This window comes from Mus caroli, unplaced genomic scaffold, assembly GCF_978045245.1.
Source record: "Mus caroli unplaced genomic scaffold, Mus_caroli_1 scaffold_4, whole genome shotgun sequence".
Classification (NCBI taxonomy): Eukaryota; Metazoa; Chordata; class Mammalia; order Rodentia; family Muridae; genus Mus; species Mus caroli.
In genome coordinates this window covers 92,807,769-92,830,414 of record NW_028227259.1, presented here as the reverse complement: position 1 = coordinate 92,830,414, position 22,646 = coordinate 92,807,769, and the positions used below count along the sequence as shown (strand labels likewise).

General features: G+C 41.1%; 1 protein-coding gene across 6 annotated transcripts in view; it reads right to left on the bottom strand.

Moving 5' to 3' along the window:
* The window catches only part of Slc4a4 (solute carrier family 4 member 4), a 416,646-nt gene that overhangs the window by 113,884 nt on the left and 280,116 nt on the right, over positions 1 to 22,646 (bottom strand). For all 6 annotated transcript variants that reach the window (XM_085836838.1, XM_085836839.1, XM_085836841.1 and 3 more), the window contains one exon: positions 2,824 to 2,981. In XM_085836838.1, coding sequence (XP_085692964.1) covers positions 2,824 to 2,981 — 158 coding nt within the window. The remainder of the gene's footprint in view (positions 1 to 2,823; positions 2,982 to 22,646) is intronic.

The window sequence follows — 22,646 nt, the reverse complement described above, 5'->3', positions numbered from 1 at the left end:
ACAAACTGGTTTACACTTGTTATTGCTTCTTACCGTCCCAAAGTGTCTTATCTTAACCCATTCTAGATACCTCTCTAAGTTACCCCTGAACTTTGGTTACAGAGTCAGAAATGTGAAGTTCTACTACTAGCTAATAGCAAATCTTCCCATTGCCTCCATTCCAAGGCTGCTAATAGGTTATAAAAATGTATCATATATATACTATATGATTGTGTGTGTGTGTGTGTGTGTGTGTGTGTGTGTGTGTGTGTGTGTGTGACTAGGGGTATATATCTGTGACTGGGGATATATATACACACACATACACACACATATGTGTGTATGACTGGATATAATATGTATATGTGTGTGTGTGTGTATGTGTGTGTGTGACTAGATATAACACACACACATGTGTGTATGACTGGATATAATATATTATATATATATATGTGTGTGTGTGTGTGACTAGATATAATATATTATATATACTATATAATGTGTGTGTGTGTGTGTGTAAGAGACTGAGTATAAGGTAAAAGCAAGAAAAGTGCCTGAAAAATATTAAAAATACATCCCATCAAGTCACCAGACATCAAAAACTAGTGTGTTTGCTTTGACATGAAAAGCCAGACCCACCCCTACACAGACACCTACCTACCCAGCCATTGATAGCCACAGTGCTACAAGTAGAGGCTGCAATGGACAAAGTAAATAAGGAAGCCTGTGAGCTGAGCTAGGAAAGAGACCTGAGGGCCAGAATTCTGAGGAGGTCCCCAGATAGGAAAGATAGTAAAACTGTTTCCCAGGAAGAGTGATAACAGCATTCATAGCATAAGTCTCCTCTCCATCTAAGGGGAAATCATGACCATGGAAAGACTTTTTAAGTATGCCCGCAGAGCAACAGAGCAGTGTACAAGTTAAAGCCCATCACCGGGTACAGACTGGGTTGCTCACGGTGACTACACATTCCTCATGCAATTTCTATTATTGGACTTCATAGGATGTAGTCACTGTAAATATCCTCATATTTACACACACATAGACACACACAGACACACACACACACACACAGAGCTAAGGAGCCTCTCTACTAGTGATTACAGTTTACCCTGCTCTAGAAGACAGCAAACCGATAAAGTATCTCCTGGAACAATATTAATATCGGAGGGTATATTGTTCAGATTATAGCTCTGAAATTGTTTTATGATATTGAATTACACCTCTTCCCAGCTCTAAAATAAATGGCTTCACTCCTCTCGCTCATCAGATGATACCATATTTCAACTCTAAATTAATACTTTCCTCGGGTGCAGAAGAAAATGAAGAAAAAAATGGGCAGACAGGAGGGGATGGTAAGAAAGACACACAAATGGTCATGGTTTCCTGCTTCCTGTATGTGTATCGCTGCTTAAACAAAGGGCCTTTAAAATAATTTTTATTTGTAGCTTCTACAGAAAAAAAAAAGGTAATAAAAATGAAAGCGCAAGAGCAGTCTTCTTTAAAACTTCTCGGCATGTTTTCTCTTTCAAGCCCTGGTTAAGTTAGTGCAAAGACATAAATAAAGCCACTGGGGCACCGAGCTGGACTCCAGCCATCCTGAGTCAGCGGCTTGCTAGGTGACTGCTCAGACAGAACTGCAAGCCTCCGCCAGAACGTTATAGAAAACACCAATCACAATCAGCCCATTAATTGCAGAGTTGTGACCACCTCCTCTCCAATGCTGCATACCCAGGGTCTGTCCCAGGTATTTAAAAAACGATGGGTGGGAGGAAGACTTCCTGATCAGGGAGACTGGCTGAGCTGAAAGGGCTTTGGGACATTTGCTTCTCATTTTCTTCCTAACCCAGCTCAGAACAAACCTTGAGACTCTTGTCATGGTTGGTTAACCATGCTCAGATCATCTGAGTCCACTCAGAGGGATCTACAGCCCTTCCTGTTCACATGTAAAAACTTAAAAAAAAAAAAGAAGAAAGAAAGAAAGAAAGAAAGAAAGAAAGAAAGAAAGAAAGAAAGAAAGAAAGAAAGAAAGAAAGAAAGAAGTCACCTAACTCTACCCTGGGTCTCTACAGCTAACACATTCCTGCCCAAAATCAGTTGGTAATTTCCTGATGGCAACCTGAAGGTACAATCTTCTGTAGCCTCGTTCTCAGCACATGTCTAAGGGGGGTATTAGCATCTCTTCTGCTAATCTTGTGCCTAAGTTGAGCACCCAAACCACTAAGTACAACTTCAGAGACAGCTGGCAGGATAGCTTCTAGGATGACTTCTAGGGCAAGAACAGTAGAGTGTCACATGATCGTAACATAAGCAACACTTCCTTTGAAGGCAAAATGGCATGCTTAATATAAAGAGTATGGTTTTAAGTGCTTAGAGTAATGACCAAGTTTTCACAAAGATGCTCACTTACGTATGGGTATGCATCCATGTGTTGGTGCTTCTACATGTGTGAGCCCAGTCACACTTTCCTGATAAGACGGAGGACATAAAAACATCTACGACCTCTGAACAACTTACTAATTGTTCCATTTTGGACAAGGTATTTAAACTTGGTGTCTGCATACAGCTACTAGAGTTTTCTTACTAAAAGACTTTCCTATGATTATAAAGAATAACCCACAAGAAGAAGCCAGCACACATGGGCCAGTCAATCACTATAACGGCCATTACTATTACTATTCAAGTAACATGTGATTTAAGAGCACACCTGTCGGCCAGCCTCTGTTTCAAATGAAAGCTCTCTGATGCAGAGTGAACCCTCGCTCCACTGATTCTTGGACCTAAGTGGGATGGCATTGTCCTATAAGCACCCTGTGAACCCTAGTGGGAGGGAAAGCAGCTTACCTTGTGGGCACAGGGACCTCAGTCAGCGCACCCAGCATGACAGCCTGCTGTAGGCGAACAAAGGCAATGAAGGGAGTGTCCAAGAAGTCAACCTCCCCAACAAGCACATTGGAAGCTTCCGCGTCACGGGGCAGTTTTTTCATGAATTTATTCTTCAGCTGCATGGGAAGGGCCAAGAAAATGTAATTTATTTCAAGAGAGAAGAATAATAAAATATACCATATACATAACTCCTAGGAAACCTCTGTAAATGAGTCTTTACACAGCAGCACTTGGCCAGGCACTTTTGTATTATGACTAACCATTACAATTATAGTAAGCATTAATCTGTCCCTTCAAAAAAATACTAAGGGTACAATAGCATATGATACAATATTATTAGTATGCAACCGATCTCCATTAATTGATTTATTTACTCACTCAGTACACTACTGAGAATTTGCTAACAGCAAGAAAATGACCTAAATCACAGGGCTAGCAGAAAGAAAGACTCGTTTCATATCCTGATTAGGGGGATTATTACCTAGGGGGAAATAAAATAAGATTTAAAGTAATGATCAAAACTAAGAAGGAAAATAAGACAGATAAGAAAGTACTATTTTTCAGAGTTGTCAAGGAAGGCGTCTGAGAAATTCATTCAACAGTGGAGAAAGGGCACAAGCCATGTGCAAAGACCTAGACTGAAACACTGTGCAAGCAAGGGAAAGCCTTTGAACAGCAAGGAGGTTGATGGCTAAAGGAGCAGTGAGAAGCCAAGTGTGGGAAGCTAAGACGCAAAGGCAAGACGAAGAGCTGAAGCTTCATGCATGATGGGGACCATGTCATGAGTCCCCAAAGGCCATGGGAAAGAGTTTAAGAAGGTGGGAAGATGTCTGCTACATGATGTGATTATGACTTTGGGGTCTACCAGTATTGAATGACACAAAACAGAAAATCACAACCCTGAATGTAAACATAGGCTGAGAAAGGCATTAAGACCCTTACCCTGGGCCCCTCTGTCCTTCTTAGAAGTAGAAGGCATTGTGGAGACAGTGACAAAGAGATGTTAAGAAGAGGAAAACCAGGACTTAGGAAGAGCCAGAGAGGGAAGGCTGAAATGATGACCAGGTATCTGCAGCTGCATCCTAGGCTAGTGGAGGTTGTAAAAAGATGAAACTTAAGAGTGGACCGTAGAGCCTGGTAGAATAGCCATGCCGGAAAGTCTTGATGAGAATAGGTCCTGTGGACATCAGGGAACCAGTGAAGCAACAAGCAGAGACTGGCCACAGAGACTGTAACACTGAGAAATATTGCTAAAAAGAAATGAGAAATGGAGAGGCAGTAGGAGGGAGTGCAAAACAGGACAGAGTTGAAAAATGTGTCTATTGCAGCCTCTCAGAAAGTGAGCAGAGAGAGCTAATGGAGGCAGATTGCTGCTACAGGAACTGTAGGGAATAGCAACAAAAATAACTGTGAAGGCAAGCATCCTGCAACTACCAAGCAGGGGTGGTACCCACATCACAGACAGAGGAGTCAACTGGATACAGGGACACAGCTTAGGATCCTACCAGGAAAGCAGACTGGATGGGTTTGAATGTGGGTGACTTGAGAGACGAGCTAGGTGGTGGGGAGGGCTTCTAAGGACTCATGCTTTTTGCAGTGAAGCCAAAGTGAGCTGGCGGTGAGGGGGAAGGAAGTGTTTGGAGGATTAAGGAGAGATGGGAGAGTGTAGACTTGTTTTCTCTCTGAGTGAAGGCTGCAGGACACAGTTGATTTGGAAGTTTGTCTAATAGGCATTGTTCCTTTGTACAATTCAGGGGAGTTATATCAGGAACAACAAAAGGATAAAGATAAGAACATTACAAGACCATACAAAAGGCACGGCCTTCAGATAAACAATTTTTACCCAATATAGATGCCTCACCCTTCATGTCAAAAGCACCAGTGAGTTTAATCATTTCAGACATAGATTACTGCTAAGATAGGGAGCAGCAGACTTGGCTCGATATCCCCAATTAGTAAGGAGGCTGGGTCAACATTTTCCTTTCAAACTCCAACTTAAGAGTTTCTTAGCTGGGGGAAACACACGATACGAAAACTGATGTCACCTTCCATCCCCATCTGCTTAAGAAGAAGCCTATGAAGTTAGAAAGCCAAAAAGTTAGGGCTAAGATAGGAACCAAAATAAATATACACAGGAGACAACATGGAGTACGCATTCTTAGGTACCAACAACATGGTTACCTCTAGGCAGGATGGACTTTCCCAAAACTTGTATCACTCATCATTCAAGAATCATATTAAAAATTATATTTATAATATGACTCATATTATAAATAGATGTTATATTTATTATTTTATATATAATATATTAAAGGTGTATAGAAGTAATCATCTTGTTAAATGAAATAAAAACAAATGCTGAATACAAATATCACATTTTCTCTCATATCTCACATGTGCAATCTTCACTTAAATTTTATATACACACATGCATATGTGTGTATATACATATACATTATACATATATGTGAAAGTATAAAGAAGAAGGGGTCTAAGTGGAGGGAAACCAGGGAATAAGAGAATATAACAGGATAAAGACAAATTGCTGCACTTTCTTCTGTCACATGCACAAATTAGATTTTACACACACACATACATACATACATACATACATATATATGTGACACACTGATACGAAAGAACAAGGGAAATTGTTTGAATATGGGAAGGAGACAATAGAAGAGGGAGGAAAGACAGAGGAAAGTAGTGGGTTGAATATGGACAATGGACAATGACGTGGATCTATGAAAACCTAATGAAACCCCCAGTGTATTTTGTACACTAGGAAAATTAAAAAGGGAAATAAAATTCCCGAAACAGCAACCCTAAAAAAGGTCTACGGCCACCGAGTAGTCAGAATTATTAGTTCATAGGAAGTTAATGGAGGGTTCTCAATCACACAAAGCAAACTGAAGCATGGATGAGCGGCAAAAGAAGTCCTTGAACTCTTTCCAAATGAGACCTTCCTTACAGGCACAGAATGCAGAGTATACAAGAGCCTGGCTGTACAGTCATTCTCCTCCCTAGATTCCTGACTACCTTAGCCAGGCATGCTGGCTGCAGTCCTCTATGGTGGCTGTACTTACGAGCCTCAAACTCCCAACCAAGAAGCACCCTTCAGAGCCCAGCACAGCCTGTCCTACCACCTCAGCCCCCTTCCTTGGCAACTTCACCAGTCAATTCTGAGTCACACTTACGTTAGATGTGTGGAAATAAGTAAAAGCAGTTCCTTGGGAATAAACTCAATAGCCACTTGACACATAATTCATCTGTAATAAATACTATAAAGGGGAGAAATGGATTTTTGTAGTAATGAAAATCAGATCAATAGAGCATCAAACTGTCCAGAAAAGTTATAGAAGCTTTTAGGGCTCAACCACAACATCTATGCAGCTCACAAAAATATACAGAATGTCCAGTCTACTAAATACCCAGCAGGATCTGCCTAGCTCCATCCCACTTTCACTGAGATTGCTGTATTCTTACAATTCAGTCCTTAGGTGAATCTTCCCTATCTGAACATAATCCTGGAGTGATTTTGTCAAGTCTCATGCTTTTAAAATCCATCCACATGCTGACGACTCAAAATACATATCCTAAGCCAGAACCTTTCGCAAACCTGAAAGGTCTTCAAATGGATTTCTAACGCACATTTCATTCCACACATCCAAAATGAGCCTCTCTAATGGTGCCCTTCCCCTCGCCATCACCCCATCCCAGCTCCTGCGAGTTCTTGCATTCTTTACTGCCTGCTGAACCTCCATTGCTCCATAGCTCAGACCCAAGGCTCTGCTGTCATCTTCAAGCCTTCTCTTCCTTTCATGCCCAGGTCTATTCCGTTGGCAAATCCTGCTAAAACCACAATCACAATCTATCTAGAATCCCACTGTTTCTCATCAAATTCATTGTGACCACCCTGGTCCATGCTGGGATCATTTTCCTTGTGGCACTGTGTCATTTAAGCTGGGCTGCCTTTTCATGAGGTATCACCAAGACAACTATGAAAACTCCCAAGTCCTAGCATCATCCAGAGACCCTGCTCTATGCCCTGATCTCCTTCCATTCTCCTGGCTTTCGCTCTAGCAAACATTCCAGCATCTATGTCCTCACCCATATGCCCCAGGCCTCCTTAGCTCAGGTCCTTCTGTCATAGCTGCTGTTTTTCTCTACAAGAATGTCTTCAGGGGTCCCTTACTATCTATTAATGGTCACTCTTAGTGGGGAGGCTTTCCCTGTTCATATGAGTTAAGGCACATACTCCCTCTCCACACAAAGATTTTCCACACCTCTCTTTTACCTTGGGCTTTGTTCCTTGCCTGTATCTTCCATCACATATGCCATATGGACCTCTTATCTTCACAACCTGTCTCCTTGCCCCAATATAAGCTCCTTATACATGAAGTAGCCATCTAATGTGCTCAGTATTGAGTTCCTTACGTCTCTGAGAGTGCTGCTGAGAAGAAAGGTTAATAATAGTTGAATGAATGAATGGCAATTATTATCTCTACTTTTCTCTGCAAGATTTCCTCTCCCTTTTATCTTTTAAACTTTTTTCTATTTTTATGTGCATGCATGTATGTGGCTTTTTTTTTAACATGCCTATGATCAGATACAGCTGTTTGGGGGCATGTGGAGGCTCCAGGGCTTGGGAATCCTCCTTGCTTGCTTTTACACACAATCCAATCAAGTGTCTCCCTCAATTGGGACTTTTGGTAAAATGTAGAGCTTGTCAACATGGCTAGTGTCACTTGACAACTTCCTCTGGTAATGCCCTACCTCAACCCACCAGGGTGGGATGATAGGTGAGGGCTATCACACCCTCCTCCTTACTTCATAACTCTAGTCTTCGTGCTTCTAAAAGAATGTCTAACCAACGCCCCATCCACCCAGCCCTCCTCTTTCTTTAAAGAAGTAAACCATTCATATCCCTATCCACGTACGTAAGTAAAAGACCTAGACATGGGCCACTGTTAGTAAATTCCTTTCCTAACAAGAAAGATCGAAACAAAGGATATAGACAGGACTCATATGAAAGAACAAATTTTTTTTGTTAAAAAAAAAAACTTGGATTCATATGTATAAAAAAAGATGTCCTCCCAATCAGTAGCAGTCATTCCTGCCAAGGCTGGAAGGAATGTCTCAGGACTATCATACCAGGGAAGAATGAGGTCAGAACCCAAAGCCAAACAAGAGCAGGAGAGAAAGAGGGGAGAGAGAGGGATGATTAAGGCCCTAGTCCCAGTTGCACACGCATCCTAAGGCCCCTCTAAGAAGTCTGCCCCAGTTAAGGAAAACGGTGCATGCTCTTCAGGCTTAAAGCAGTTTGGAGTGTGTTCCTATCCATCACAGAGCCCAGCTACAACACTGTATTTGAAGATGACTTGAGGAGCATTGGGTTCAATAAAGCTGAATTTGTAAGCATCTGCACTTGGGCCATTCTCAAAGCCTTTAATAAGCCTGTATGCCCCAGAACGATTCATCTCCCCCTGGAAGAAGAGGCACATTATGGTATGAGATCTGATCACAGACTGTTGCTTTGGATAGACAGATTTTCCTCTTTCATCTAATCCCACGCTCTTTGACAAAATGTATAGGGGCCTACAGTGTTCAAGGTCTAGCTAGGGGCACTGTGAAGAACAGACAAGCCCCGAGCTTCACAGTGCAGCCCGGAGAAGCAAATTCAGAAATAGCTGTCACAAAAGAAGACACATAAATATCATGAAAGTCACATTGTACAGTGAGAGGTCACAAAGCACAGAAAGTGTACCCAGTAACAGGGTTCGGGGAAGGAGTCTGTGTGAGAGTTTAAAAACCCACCCCACAACATTGGCTTATCAGACACTGAGTCATACGTTACTTTTGTAAAGGATGGAACAATAGCCCATACAGGAAAATACAACGGCTATAATACGAACACCACCAATTCTGGGCTTACACGATAAACTTTGAACAATCATAAAATACTAAGAGAAAATTGTACAGATTAAAGAGGGAGACACAACAAAAGTCAACAGCAGATCACGAGAAGAAGAACAAAATCCAAGGCCGATAAATCTGCCTGAAAGTCTCCCAATAAAATCATCTGGTTTGAATTCCAAAGATACAGTGTGACACATCCCTTCCTCTGAGATCTTGAGTTGTTTCTCCCAGGGAAGCTCTGGCTGCATAGTAGGTAGGGTCGAATACAAGAACACACACAGTGCTGAGAAATCCCTCCAGCCAACCTTGACTTCAGAGAAAGGGATTTCAAGCAGCTGTCTTTGGAGCTACAATCACTGAAATATACTTTGGCTAGCTCAGCAATTTCATCACTTTTTTTTTCCTTTTGGCTTTTTTACCAGAGTTTAATACAAGCTGTGCATCCAGATGTGCATATTTTGAGATCTGTTTCAATGTATCCTTTCCTCCAGACTAAGACCTTTCTCTAATTTCTGAGATGCACGCAGCCTGTCCTGTTATGAACATTTACCTTACAGAGTCTTGAGCATCCTTCCTTTTAGGGTGCCTTGCTATGAGCCTAGTGAGTGTGGCACAGGTCTGTGAGGCAACTTGAAACTCTAAATAGATAAAGCAGAAGAAAGAGTTGAGGAGGAGGAATTCTAGTTGTGTTTAAGATGAGAAAGTTGTTCATCCACAAGTGTCAATATTCTACAGCTCACGGAATCAATCTTTTTCATTCCCCACTTAGATCTTAAGCTCTCCTGCCCTCTTGCAAGGAAAGTAGTTTGAATAGTTAAGGTTTCACAGATAGGTCCCACCACAATATGTCTACTTAATCATAACTAGTGAAACCACTGATGGCATGGCATGCCCTCATGCCCACCATGTCACCCCACATACCCCTAACAAAAATCACCATTGAGGAAACCTGACCTACCACACCCCTCTGAAAGTGGCAGGTGTTAAAACTTTCTTTTGTTCCCCCTTTGCTATTATTGCATTAAAATAATTATATCCAGTAAAGTATGCTTCTCCACTTATCCATCCCCATGTCTACATACTACAATAGTCCTGTCTACCTAAGCAGATTATTCTTGGAATTGTTTTTCTGTCCTCTTTTTCTTATTTTTGGGTAGGGTCTGGTCTGCTTTTGGGAATTTCCAGCTGCTATTCTTCCCCACACAAAATCATCTGGCAAGCTTGGTGTTGTCATGAGTTTTCCTGATACCATACCCTTCCCTGCAGAAGATTTCTGGGCAGGGGTCAAGTGGTTACCATGCCTACTGATTTGCTCCTGATTTTCTCCACTTGCCATACTGTCATGGCATATGTGTTAGAATCAAATCAATCTCAAAAGGCTCTTGCTTTAAAAGATAAGTTATATAATCCCTTCACATCTGAATCTCACTGGGATTTTAAAGAAAGCTTCACATACTATGTTATATTATAATTGCCTGTTATAGAAACTTAACATTTAAGAAATATGAAAGTGTGGGGGAAAGCCTAGGTAAAATAGCCATTTGCCAATTAGTTGTACTCTCTGAGAATGTATCTATTCACTTACTCTATGCAAACAGTGTTACTTGTTATAACAACAACAACAGCAAAAAAAACCCTACAGCCCAATCTTCACGAAGTGCTGGGCCTCTGCTCATTGCCTTCTGTGTGCATCAAGAGAAACAGCTAGAGGAGAGTTTGCCAAGTGAATGGGATTTTTTTCCTAATGTGAGCTTCCTGGTGCCCTAAAGACAATGGCCACAGGAACTACTTTCTCATACAACAAGGCAACAGTCTGGGAAGAAGAGACTCAGCACATTCATACACGTGACTGATTAGTAGACTCTGTGTCAGAGGCTCAGTTATACATCTCTGTCATAATAGTCGCCTATGAACCTATGAATTCTCATCATTTAGATTCTGTATAGATGTTGGGACCTGGCAGGTGTATGCTTGATTAATTACACAGAATCATGGCTTCCAGTCATTGTGAATCCAACTCAATACTTTCATGGTCCATCTTCACCCTCCATGTCAACCAATAGCAAAATAAATACTATCCTGAAGGGAAAAAGCATCATGCGTAATAGAAAATTCTCTTCATGGTGGTATTTAGTCAGAAATTATCAGCAAGAGAAACAAACACAAACTAGCCACAACCTTAAAGCAGAACCAGCCAGCAAAGCTATTAAACACAGGCTTCACAAAGACTTCATAACATCATAATATTTTTGTTGTAAGATGTGGGACTTCAGTGCAATCCATCCTAAAGGCAAAACAGTCTTATTACTGATTAAAAGGTATCATTGGATTATTAAACACAACATCCCTATAACCTAGAGGCATAACATATTCAAGTGCAGCCAAACCTGTGCAGTCACTAAAACTTATGGCCTTAACTACAAGCCTTATAAAAGAAAGGCTAAAGATCTATGTGTACACATCAAGAAGAATAAAATAATATGGGAGAGTTTGGGTGTGTGGCTCAAAGCTAGGGCATATGCCTAGTGTGCACAAAGCTCTGGACAGGCCACACACACCCCAACACACATAGAACTAATAAATGAAGCAAACAAAATAGCATATAAACCCTAGAGAGGGCCAGAGAAATAATAGTTGAGAAATCCATACAATGGAAAACCAGCAAGCACAAAGCCTAGCAGTTATACTTTATGGCTGACAGGTGAGGTCTTTCCTAGCTAACCTGTGTAACAAGGTAAAGCAAGCTGTTTCTTGAAAGTCCACAAACTCTTCCTTTGCTCACAGCGTTACTGGTGCTTACCATCTATGCTGTGGTCTGAGGCTTCAAAAGTACACACAGTTTGAGAGTGCATATAAGGCCCTTAAGAAGAGACACCAGAAGGCTCTGCAGTTCCACTTTACTTTGTAAAACACTTTTCAACTTCTTTCCATTTTTAAAAAATACAACTTCAAAGTGAAAACAATTGCCTGGAGGTAGAAATTTGATTTTTACAATCTTTCATTTCCAGATTTAGACATCTCACTGGCATTAATGCAAATGAGCCCACCAAGCAGCATGTTTGCGAATGGCCATCAAGCTAAATATAACAGTAAGTGGGGCTAATTTCCTAAGCAGGATAAAATTTCAAGCAATGACCTCCTTTAAGAATCTAAATCTCTAAGCCACATTTTGTGTCTATTATAAAAAAGAAAGGAAAAAAACCCATAACACAGTTAAACGTGAATTTAGCTCTTAGTAATTTTAAAGTGTGTTCATGTATGCAACTTTAATGGAATTCTTATACCTAACTTATGAAAACTGCATCCTACCACGTCAAGGATGAGGGAAACTCATTCCAAAGATGCAAAGGTCTCCACTAAAGTCACTGAGCTCAGGACTAGGCCAGGTCTTGAACAGAGACCATCTTCCCAGGTCATGGCCCTGCGAAATGCTCACAGTCTCACAAACACATTTGATTACCTCAATTTTAGAAGCTCTTGACCTAAAAATCTCTGAGCCTTTCATGTAGCGAATCCAAGTTGAAACATCTGCACAAATAACCTTTAAAAATTAGGGTGAACACATTTAAAAATATTAATAGTATTTATCTGCATGAAATAAACTGCATGGCTCAGAGAAAGAAGCTGAGGTGAAGAAAGCCAGGATACAGACAGGAGCATTCAGAAAGGCTTAAAGCCAAAGAACCTGCAAACTCCAGGCACTGAATTGGGGAATTTTTTAAAAGTTCTTCCCCTCTACCAATTGTAAGTATTGATCACCCACTCCATGTATCAAGGAAGGAGACTTAAAATACTTGTACTATGTGGTAATGAGTCCCCACTGCCTGAATGTCTTGTCTTCTTATACATAGTGGGCTCCAATTACACCTCCTCACTCTGGCTTGGCCCTACAGGGAGAGCAAGTCTGACCCTGGTTTCCATCCCCCTCCCATGACATTCCCTACCCTGTCCTCTGTGCACTTGGCACAAGGCATCACTGACAGACTGTCAGAGACTCTCATTAGACCACAAGTAAAGAAGGTGGTCGAGTTATCTGTTTTGTTAAAAATCATGTATTATTCAACTTTGCTTCCTGGTGCCTTCACTGTCCGAGTCTTGCAGTAAGCACTCATTTAATACTGAACCCCTTGTTAATGAATTCATCCTATGCTATAGCGCCAGAATCCTCTGCAGGGGTGAGTGTGGAAGGGGAACCCCCATGGAAGGTGTCCTCCTGGCTGCTACACACCACAGAAAGTTGGGTCTTCAGTAAGTAAGTGAAGGTATTCTGTTCCAGAACAGGTAAGCGCACATTGCCAACCAACATTTTCCAACATCTTTCTCTTATCCCTGCAGAGACAATTGAGAATGTTGTCCTTGGCTAGATTTCTCTATAAGCTTTTAACATTCCTGCCTTTGGAGCTGAGCTGCACAACGATTTCCTTCCTCATATAAGACTTAAATATTATATTAGTAATGGAAAATGTGCCTTTGTTACCGAAAGAAATGAAGGGCTCCAATGATTATTTTTAAGTTAGTGATGGTAATGATGATATCGATTACTAAGACTTTCTTACCAGTGATCGATCACTGGCCATGCACTGAGCCAGGAATGTTTTGTGCTTCACAACAAATTCTCACATTTTCTTAAATAAGTTATCATGATCTGGCTCCATTTGCCCCTTAAGAAAGTGAGGTCTACAGATTACGGTAACATGCATGAGATCAGGGAAGGAGAAACGGCTGGGAGCACTCACGCTGAAGGCTGCTGATGACTGTCTAAGCTTCCACAGTGGCCTGGGGACTGTTAACCGTTCTTCAGAATGTAAATGGAGAAGAAGAAGACTTGCTTTGTAATGAGACAGAGCTGACAACAGATCCAGACTCTTCCCCCACACAAGCCATGAGACCTTGGGCAAACTGCTTCATTTCTTCAAGCTGAGTGTTCTCATTTGTGAAATGGGGATCACAAAAGACTACATCATAGAGCTGTTAAGAGGAGTGAAAGGGGTCGTGCTTGAACGCCCGTGCACAGGAAATTTATTGGGTGGAGGAATGCAGAAGCTCTGAATCAAGAGAGCCTCAGCAGTGCCTGGAGAGTGGGAACATATTACAGAGAAAGCGAAAGCCTAAGTAGAGGAAAGATGGGGCAGAAAGATGGAGCACAGCATAAGAAATCCTAATGGTCCTCAGGAGCAAAGGCAAACACTGCAGCAGCACTGGCAAGTAACAGACTCTTTGCTGAGGTTCTGACGAGCGCTCAACATACCTGTGCCCTTAGTTAACCTACAGAACGGTTGCTAATAAAACCAGAGGTAGCTCGTGTATTTAGCTTCTTCATCTGCAGACAACACTGACCAATCACATATTATGCGACTATGGAAAAGCTCCCAGGATTGTGCCTGAGTTAGCAAAGTAGATATTCAATAAATGGTGACGTTTCTTTTGTTTGTTTGTTTGTTTGTTTTTTATTAGGTATTTTCTTCATTTACATTTCCAATGCTCTCCCAAAAGTCCCCCATACCCCCTCCCAACTCCCTTACCCACCCACTCCCACTTCTCAGCAATGGTGACATTTCTTAATATAACCCTCAAAAAAAATCAGAAAAAAATGATGGGGAGAATTCCCTTTCTTTCCCAAAGGAATAAAATAAACTGCTGCTTACACACCTCTACTTTAAATTCAAACATAACCTTCCAAATCTTGAAGGAAAAACTCTTCCCTCAGTTTGGAGCTTAGATTTAAAGATGTATAACCACGGTACGGAGACTCCCCGGGGGACTTAATCATACCAAATGTATAGCCTCAGGAGCTTTGGCTTCGAGACTATTGTAGAGATTCACCCACAATGAAGCTACAGTATCAGATGGACCCAGGGCCGAAGTGAGCGTGGGTGATTCAATGCAACTACTGTATAAAATAAATATAATTCCTCATGGTGTCTGCACCATTGTATTTATCTGAAATCCCTCAGAATGACATTCTTGTCCTTGAACAACTGTGCTGAGCAAAGTGGGGGGATCCTTTATGTCTAATTCTGGATCTACCTATTAATATCTAAAAGGCAGCGCGTGGTAAGAGTCTTCTTGCTTCCACCCCCAAGAGAAAGATTTTAAACATAAGGTTCCTTTCATTGCCCGGCAACCTCTAGCTGCCCACAAAGGTAGAAAGGTTGCATAGGGAACAACCAGATGAAGTCAAAACAAACAAACAAACACAATTAGCATTGTGGGGTTAGTGACTTTAAGAGAAAATTATAGTTTAAGAAGTGTTTTCCATGTATTCTTCTCTGCACACATCCCAGCCAGAGTAGCTAAGAAAATGCACAGACTATTCTCTCAAAAACAAGAAGTTTCCAGGCATGAGGGGTGGGAGGGTGTACTCATCAGAGGTAACGTAGGCAACCAAGAGTTTGAACGTTAGTGACTTTGTAAAACAAACACCCATGCAGAATGCTTTTCTTGTGAAGAAACCCGAAAAGTGCTGTCCCCCACATCCCACCTAACCTTGACTGACCCCAGTGCAGCCCAGGAATCCAGCAAAGCTGTGTCCTGAGCCTCATAGAAACTTCAGAGCTGATGCTTCAGACCTCACAACTAGTATTTCACGTCTCTTCCCTTGCAGAGAACAAAAATAGCAGTAGTTGATAACTTGGGGTCTTGATGATGTTGCAGGGAGTTCATGGGCACCTTCAAGTTCCATGCAATCTTTGAGCCTTCATCACATTGCACATTTGTAATTGAAGAGGTTCACAGATTTTTCTCACAAACTCAAATGAATCCTTGACATAGAGAGACCTTAAATACCAAAGCATTAGCCTTCCAACTGAAAACATGCTCCATGAAAGCCAAAACTGTTCCTCTCCAAGGCTGAGTACTATATACACTCCAATCTGTAAGAGTTTTATACCTCATGGGATGGAAAATGTGTGACTTTTAAGCAATGGGGGATGGAAGCCACAGAACACTGTGGGCTGGAAACCCTCCCTCTGTCCTCCAGATGTGTCAGTGGCAAGAGCATCTTTCTCAGCTACCTCCCACTCAGAGGACTCTGGAACCGGAAGGGACCTGGCTCTCCTGTGAACCAGAGAAAGCTAAAGCCATGTTCTCCAAGGTTACACTCCCAGAAGAGCAGACATACCGTTCTTGAGTATGTCTTGAACACAGGCATACTCTCTTAAGTCCATCTCCATTCCTTTCTCATGCCACTGGGAGAGAAAACGACTAAAATGATAACCTACTAAAATGTTGTTTAAAAGATGTCACAAGTGCTAAACTATAGAAGTAAATCCAGCCATGAAGTCACAAGTGGCAATAAAAATGCTATCAGGCTGACAAGTCTACCTAACTCCTAAAGTGTGTGTGAATGGATGCTCCAGTACCTAAAGACTCCAATCTAACAAGAACTTGTCAATCGAAAGTCTATCTGTGGTTGTGGAGGTTGGAGTGGAGTAAGGGTAGGGGTGAGGGTGAGGGTGAGGGGAAAGCAGAAGAAAAATCATACTTATCTATTGACTTCCGAATGGTTACTACCAGTTCTCTGAGAATTCAATGCTATCCTATGGAAGCACTGAGCCAGTCCTTCCAGGGCTTGGATGTACAAGCGACCATATGGCCCTAGAACAGCATGTGAAACAGGCAGCTGTATGGCTGTAATTAAATCTGTAGTAGTCAAGCAATTATTTATTCAGTAGGGTTTTTTTTTTTTTTTATGTACTCTTCACCGAGGTCTCTAAGAACATGTACCAAATTAGAACAATAGAGAATAGCAACAAAGTGAAAAAGAGGAACCGAGGGACGAGTATCATACTGATAACCAGGCAAACTATGTAAGAGTTTCCCTACACCCTTTTTATTCTGCACTTGGTGGGCTAAAGCCATGGTGGTGGGGGGTGACAGTCTCCTTGCATCTGTGAATACTTAGTCTGAGAGTCCCTTCTACTGGAACTTTGTTCAGGGCATATTCCAACCCTGAATTCTGCCTCTTAATAAGTGTGTGTGTGTGTCTCAGTGTGTGTCTCAGTGTGTGTCTCAATGTGTGTCTCAGTGTGTGTGTGTGTGTGTATGTGTGTGTGTGTGTGTGTGTGTGTGTGTGTGCGTATCTGCGTGCCTCTCAGTGTGTGTGTGTGTGTGTACCTCTCACTGTGTATATGCCTCTCGTGTGCTTTCGCTTACGTGTGTGTGTGTGTGTGTGTGTGTGTGTGTGTGTGTGTAATGAAATATTACAATAGCAGGTACTGGCTTATACTGGGAACTCACTAAAAACTCCCCGTAGAGATAACATTTACAGAGAAACAGTGAATGAGTAGAAACTGCCCATAGGGAACAGAAAACTGAAGAAAACTGTATGTGGAAAAACCTGAGCAGGAAAATGCGCAGCATGGTACCAGAGAAGGAAGACTTCCTTGAGGCTGTAATGAATCACGAAGAATGAGACTCTGGGTGGGAGATGCAGGGCTCTGGACATCACTCTGGGCCTCTCCATGAAGACAGTGAAGCAGCAGCAGCAGGAGTAAGCAATCTGTCTCCTTCACAGAGAAGCCTGCCATACATTGCCATATGTCCTCAGGCCACTCTCAGCTTCCTATGTGCTGCAGTTTAATATCATAGTGGTTTATATGAATGTAAATGTAATAGTTAGTGGATCACCCTAGATTGTCTAGTGCCTTGTTACTGTTGAGAAAGCAGGGGGAGAGAACATGTCACCAGACATCTTGCCTGTCTGGATGTATAGAACAAGTTTAATGCAAAATCATACTAGATTGTGCTCTATTCCAATTAAAACAGAAACAATACACTGATGCTCTATTTTGCTACTTTCTCTTGGACCACTCAAGAAATATATAAAATTATACACTCGTGCTTCTTACACGAGGCATTTTCCTACTTGGTATATCCCACTCCTACACTTTCAAGAGAGTCAGGGCAGAGCTGAAGATAAGCAGTTATTGTTTGCTTTGGTTTTCCTTTGGTACTGAGGCTGGAGCAAGGTCTTCCTGCATGCAAGGCAGGGGGTCTATCAGGAGCTACAACTGGAGTCCCCAGAATAGCTTGTATTCAAACTTTTCCCCTTCTACACTTTACCCAATCCCCTTCTAGAGTCACAAGAACACAAAGATACAATGCTTTATTTTTAACTAAGGTGTTTGTAAAGCTCAGAGGGATACGGACTGCACAAACTCACTCAGCAATCAGTAGACACCAGGCTCTGAATCAGCATCCATGAGTTCATAAAAATCAGAGTCTTCTGACCCATCAGGACAAACACCTCTCTACTATCAAGAAAACCAGAGAAGGACTCAAGATTTTTCTCCCCACGAGTTTGAATCATTTCTTCTATCCTTCCATACTGAAGTATTACAAGCTCAGAGGTCAGAGCAAGAAGGAAGAACTGAAATGAAGCTGGAAGACCCCATTTCATAGGTTAGACTATGGGGCACACACACACACACACACACACACACACACAAACACACACACACACACACAGAGACAGAGTTACAGAGACAGAGAGACAGAGAGAGGCAGAGGCAGAGAGATAGAGACAGAGACAGAGACAGACAGAGAGAGAATACAATCCTTGATCCCTTGATGCAACTGGAGAGTAGAAAATTTCCTAATAATCTTTTATTGTATTTGTTCTTGTTTGCAAACTTTATTTTAATGAAACCTGCATGTTATTCTACTTTGACACATAACTTTAAAAACTTTTTTAGATGAATATATAATGTGGTTTTTATAAGTATCACTGAAGTTCAAACTGTGAACATAAATCCATGTCTTTCAGAGCCCACTCACTGGTGGGTTCTATTAGTGGGGTGTCCTTCGGGGAGTGTCAGCATCAAATGGGAGGGGAACGATACTTATATCTCTCAATGAAAAGGTACCTCATCACACAGTCTTACAGATGTTTTCACAGTGTCCTGATGAAAAGGGCCAGTCTGCAAAAATTCACGGCTTTGAAAGGAAACTTCACAACTATTGTGAATCGTAATAACTACTGTTAACTTTTCCAAACACGGTAGAAGTTCTTCCTAAAATACAGTGGCTGGGAATGCATTCTTGGAGATCACGAGTCAACAGCACAGTAAATTATGCAGGCACCTGCTCTTCCCTCAAGCGCAACCTCTTATAGGCTATGTATTGAAATCTCTAGTTTCTCAGATTCATTGATATTTAAAATTCTGTTTAAAAACAACTTGGCTCTAAGGTCCATCTGAGAACTGAGCCTTGCCACTAAAAGCACAGTGGGAATTCACTTTGTCCCTAGCTGGGAAGTTTTTTGAAACCAGTCATCCTGATAAGCAGCTGGGTTTGAATTTGACAATTACTGTGATATTACCCTAGGGATCAAACCATAAGAAAATGGGCAATGTAAGAATTACAAAGTAAAGAACTAGCAGAGACAGTAATAAATTCAAATAGAGGGTAGATAAAGCTGCCTTTCAAAGCTTGGTCTCCCTCACCCCCAATTTCACACAATTCCATGTCACACCCTCAAAAGTTGGTCCAGATCTGAAATGTGCCCTGCATGGATAGCAGAGAGCCATGTCACCTGTAAAGATCATCTTTGTGTGCTGACAGCTGTTTTCCAGTACATCCTTGAAACATATTATCCTTTATTTAAATAAAAATTCTGTGAGGATTTCTCTAAATTACATCAGTCAACTGGTTAACGATGTTGATTTAGTTTTCATAAGAAGAAAATATGTAAATAGATTTTAACAAATAAAACCATAAACTATTTCAAAAATGTTAGCATTTCGATGATTGTCCTAAGCAAGAAAAAAAAATACATGAATATATGAGATAGGCAAGAATCTATGTTTCAAGCAACTAGTTCACTTATTAAGACATACTGCCAAAAAATATAAGAAGAAATCTTAACAGAGTGAAAAGATAATAACAACACATTAGGAAACCACTTTATGCCCTGCCGTGGTGGCACACACCTTTAATCCTAGTACTTGGGAGGCAGAAGCAGGTGGATCTCTATAAATTTAAGTCCAACCTGGTCTATAGAGGGAGTTCCAGGGCAGCCAAGGCTACACAGAGAAATTCTATCTCAAACATTATAAAACAAAAAGTTCAAAACAAAACAAAACCAAAAACAACAAACAAAAACAAAAACACTTTACTATGAAAAAGTTTTATGTTCATTTACTTAAATTTAACAAAGATTCCTATCAGAAATCAGCTCATTAGACCGCTGACTCTCCCCACAGTGCTGATGGTGGACACACTAAAAACAATATGCACCATGTGACAATTTAATGATGCACATAGTAGGTTCCAGATAGTGTCACAAATTCAGACCGGGAACATCTGCTAGAATATTTAATGGTGGGGCTCAAGGTAAGTGCTACTGATATATCTCCAAGTAAATGGTGCCCAGACTGGAGAGATGCTCAACAGACAGAGCACCAGAGCACTGTTTGTTCTTCCAGGAGGTCTGGGACTTGATTCTCAATACCCACATGGGGTCTCACAACTATCGCTAACTCCAGGGTATCAGATTGACATGCAGGCAGAACACCCATACACATAAAAATAAATGTTTGAAAAGGTAGGCCTTAGGAGGGTAGAGAAAAATAAACTTTTGAGTCCAGAATAAATGTAGATGTGATAACAAAATCAAGGACTGTCAGACACATTTCTTTACAGGAAAGGAAAACCAGTATAGTACAAAAGGTAAAAGCACAAAATATTATGGGCCAAATTAGCCACAAAATGTGAAATATGAGGAATAACGAATAAAATAAAACTGGCTTGTATCCTACCCAAGCTTACTGCAAACCCAGCCAAAATCGAAAGGCAGTAGCTCACTTAAACAATAAAAGCAACCATGACAGTGAAGACTTGTATCACAGTTTCAGACACATCAAACTTTGATACATTCAATGTTCTCTCCCTTTCAGGCAAGCACCCCACGGAGTAGGCAGTGCTAAGTGAATTACAATTCTGTGCTATGAACCAGAAAATTGAAATGCAAAAGACTTAAAACTTAATCCTCTTATTGTCTTCAGTGCTGTTTCTAAGATGAGCCTAAGGTCAAAGTTCAACTACAGTGCTTTCTCCACTATCAAAAAAAAATTAAGATTGTAAGTCTGTATATGTCCACTGCGGTCCATAGCATGTTAACTTGTCAATCTCATCTAATTTTGTTAATTTGACCAGGAACACTATCTACACAGATACAGCTACGGAATAATGTATTTCATAAGAATTGGAAAATTTGGGACCACTATTCAAAGAATAGTAAAATCTACAGTATTTTTCATTTGTTGGAGAAATCAGTTGCTTGCATTGTTAAACAACAGATAGTTGCAAACTTGCTTGTTTCCCCCACTTCCCTGATGATGAATGTCTCATTTGGCCACCATCCTTGTCTACCATTATTTATGTTCTCTGGATGGCCAAGAGCTTCCAAAGCACCCCTTTGTCTTTCATTGCCTGCTCTGGACTGCTCTGGTACTTTGTTTTCCTGAACTTTATGGATCACCCTACCTGAGACCACACATCACACCATTTTAAAAATCATCTTACGATCGGGTTGGCAAGATTGTTTAGTGGGGAACCAAAGTGCTGTTGTACACGCATGAGGTCTTGAGACTGAATCACCAGCACCCGGGTTAAAGACAAATGTCAAATATCTTTAACCCCAGTGCTGAGGGGATGGAGATAGGCAGACACTAAGGGCTTGCTGGCCAGCCAATCTAGTCAAAATGGCAAGCATCAAGTTTAGTAAGATAACCTGACTATAAAACAACGGTGGAGAGTAATAAGGGAAGACATACTCTGTCATCCTTTGGCTTCCACATGTGCATACATGAGGGAACGCACATGCACACACATGTATAAATACACACACACCACCATGTAGGCACACACATCAAAATATAAGAGTCTTTTCTCACCAATGGCCATCAATCTAATCTAAGATAACGACATAGAGTATGACATCTTTTAATCACCATGACAGTAGAATTGTCCAACTAGACATTGTCAGATGCTTAAGAATCTCTTGAATTTTTAAAATACTAATTCAGTAATTAGTTCATTCAGCATGATGTGCACCTCAAAGACCAGAAGTGATCAGTTGGACACCTGTCTACTTGACTGTGGTTTCAGTCCTGAAAGCAACTCCTAACCCTTACAGGCAGAGTGAGTTCATGGCAGATTACAAGCACAGGCGTGCAGACCAGAGTGCAGCTCTGTTGTTAAGTAAATTTAACATTGGGACAGTCAATCTCACACGACCTTAAATTCACCAGTAGATGTAAAGTGAGGTTGATATTAACCATCGAAAGCATCCATGTAACGAAGGACCCTACCTCTGTCAAATGGAAATGATTTCTTTTAAGGGAACTCAATCAGCTCTCTTAGGAATGGGACAGTTATCTCAATACTATCAGATTAAACTACTAAATGGTTGGGCTGGAGAGATCGCTCAGTGGTTAAAAGCACTGACTGCTCTTCCAGGGGCCATGAGTTCAATTCCCAGACCCTGTAATGGGATGAAATTCCCTCTTCTGGTGTCTCTGAAGAGAGCAACAGTGTACTCACATTAATTAATTAATATTTAATTTTTAAAAGGACACTAAATGATCAACAGGGCAGCCAGCTTTGAAACTCAAAAGTTTGCAATGGCTACCAAGGAAATCATTCAGTAACTCTTTGTTCTCTTAGTATATATGCACAGAACACCAAGTATGTAGGAATGTCTATATCATATGCTCCACTGGCTCTCAGATTATCAAAGAAATTACTGCTGGGAGTTTAATATGGTAGCCAAAGAAAGGGAAGCATGGCTTTTACTTCAGTTCAGTTCTTTGAGTAAAACCATAGTATTGATGGCAACACATGGAAAAGTCAGGAAGCCC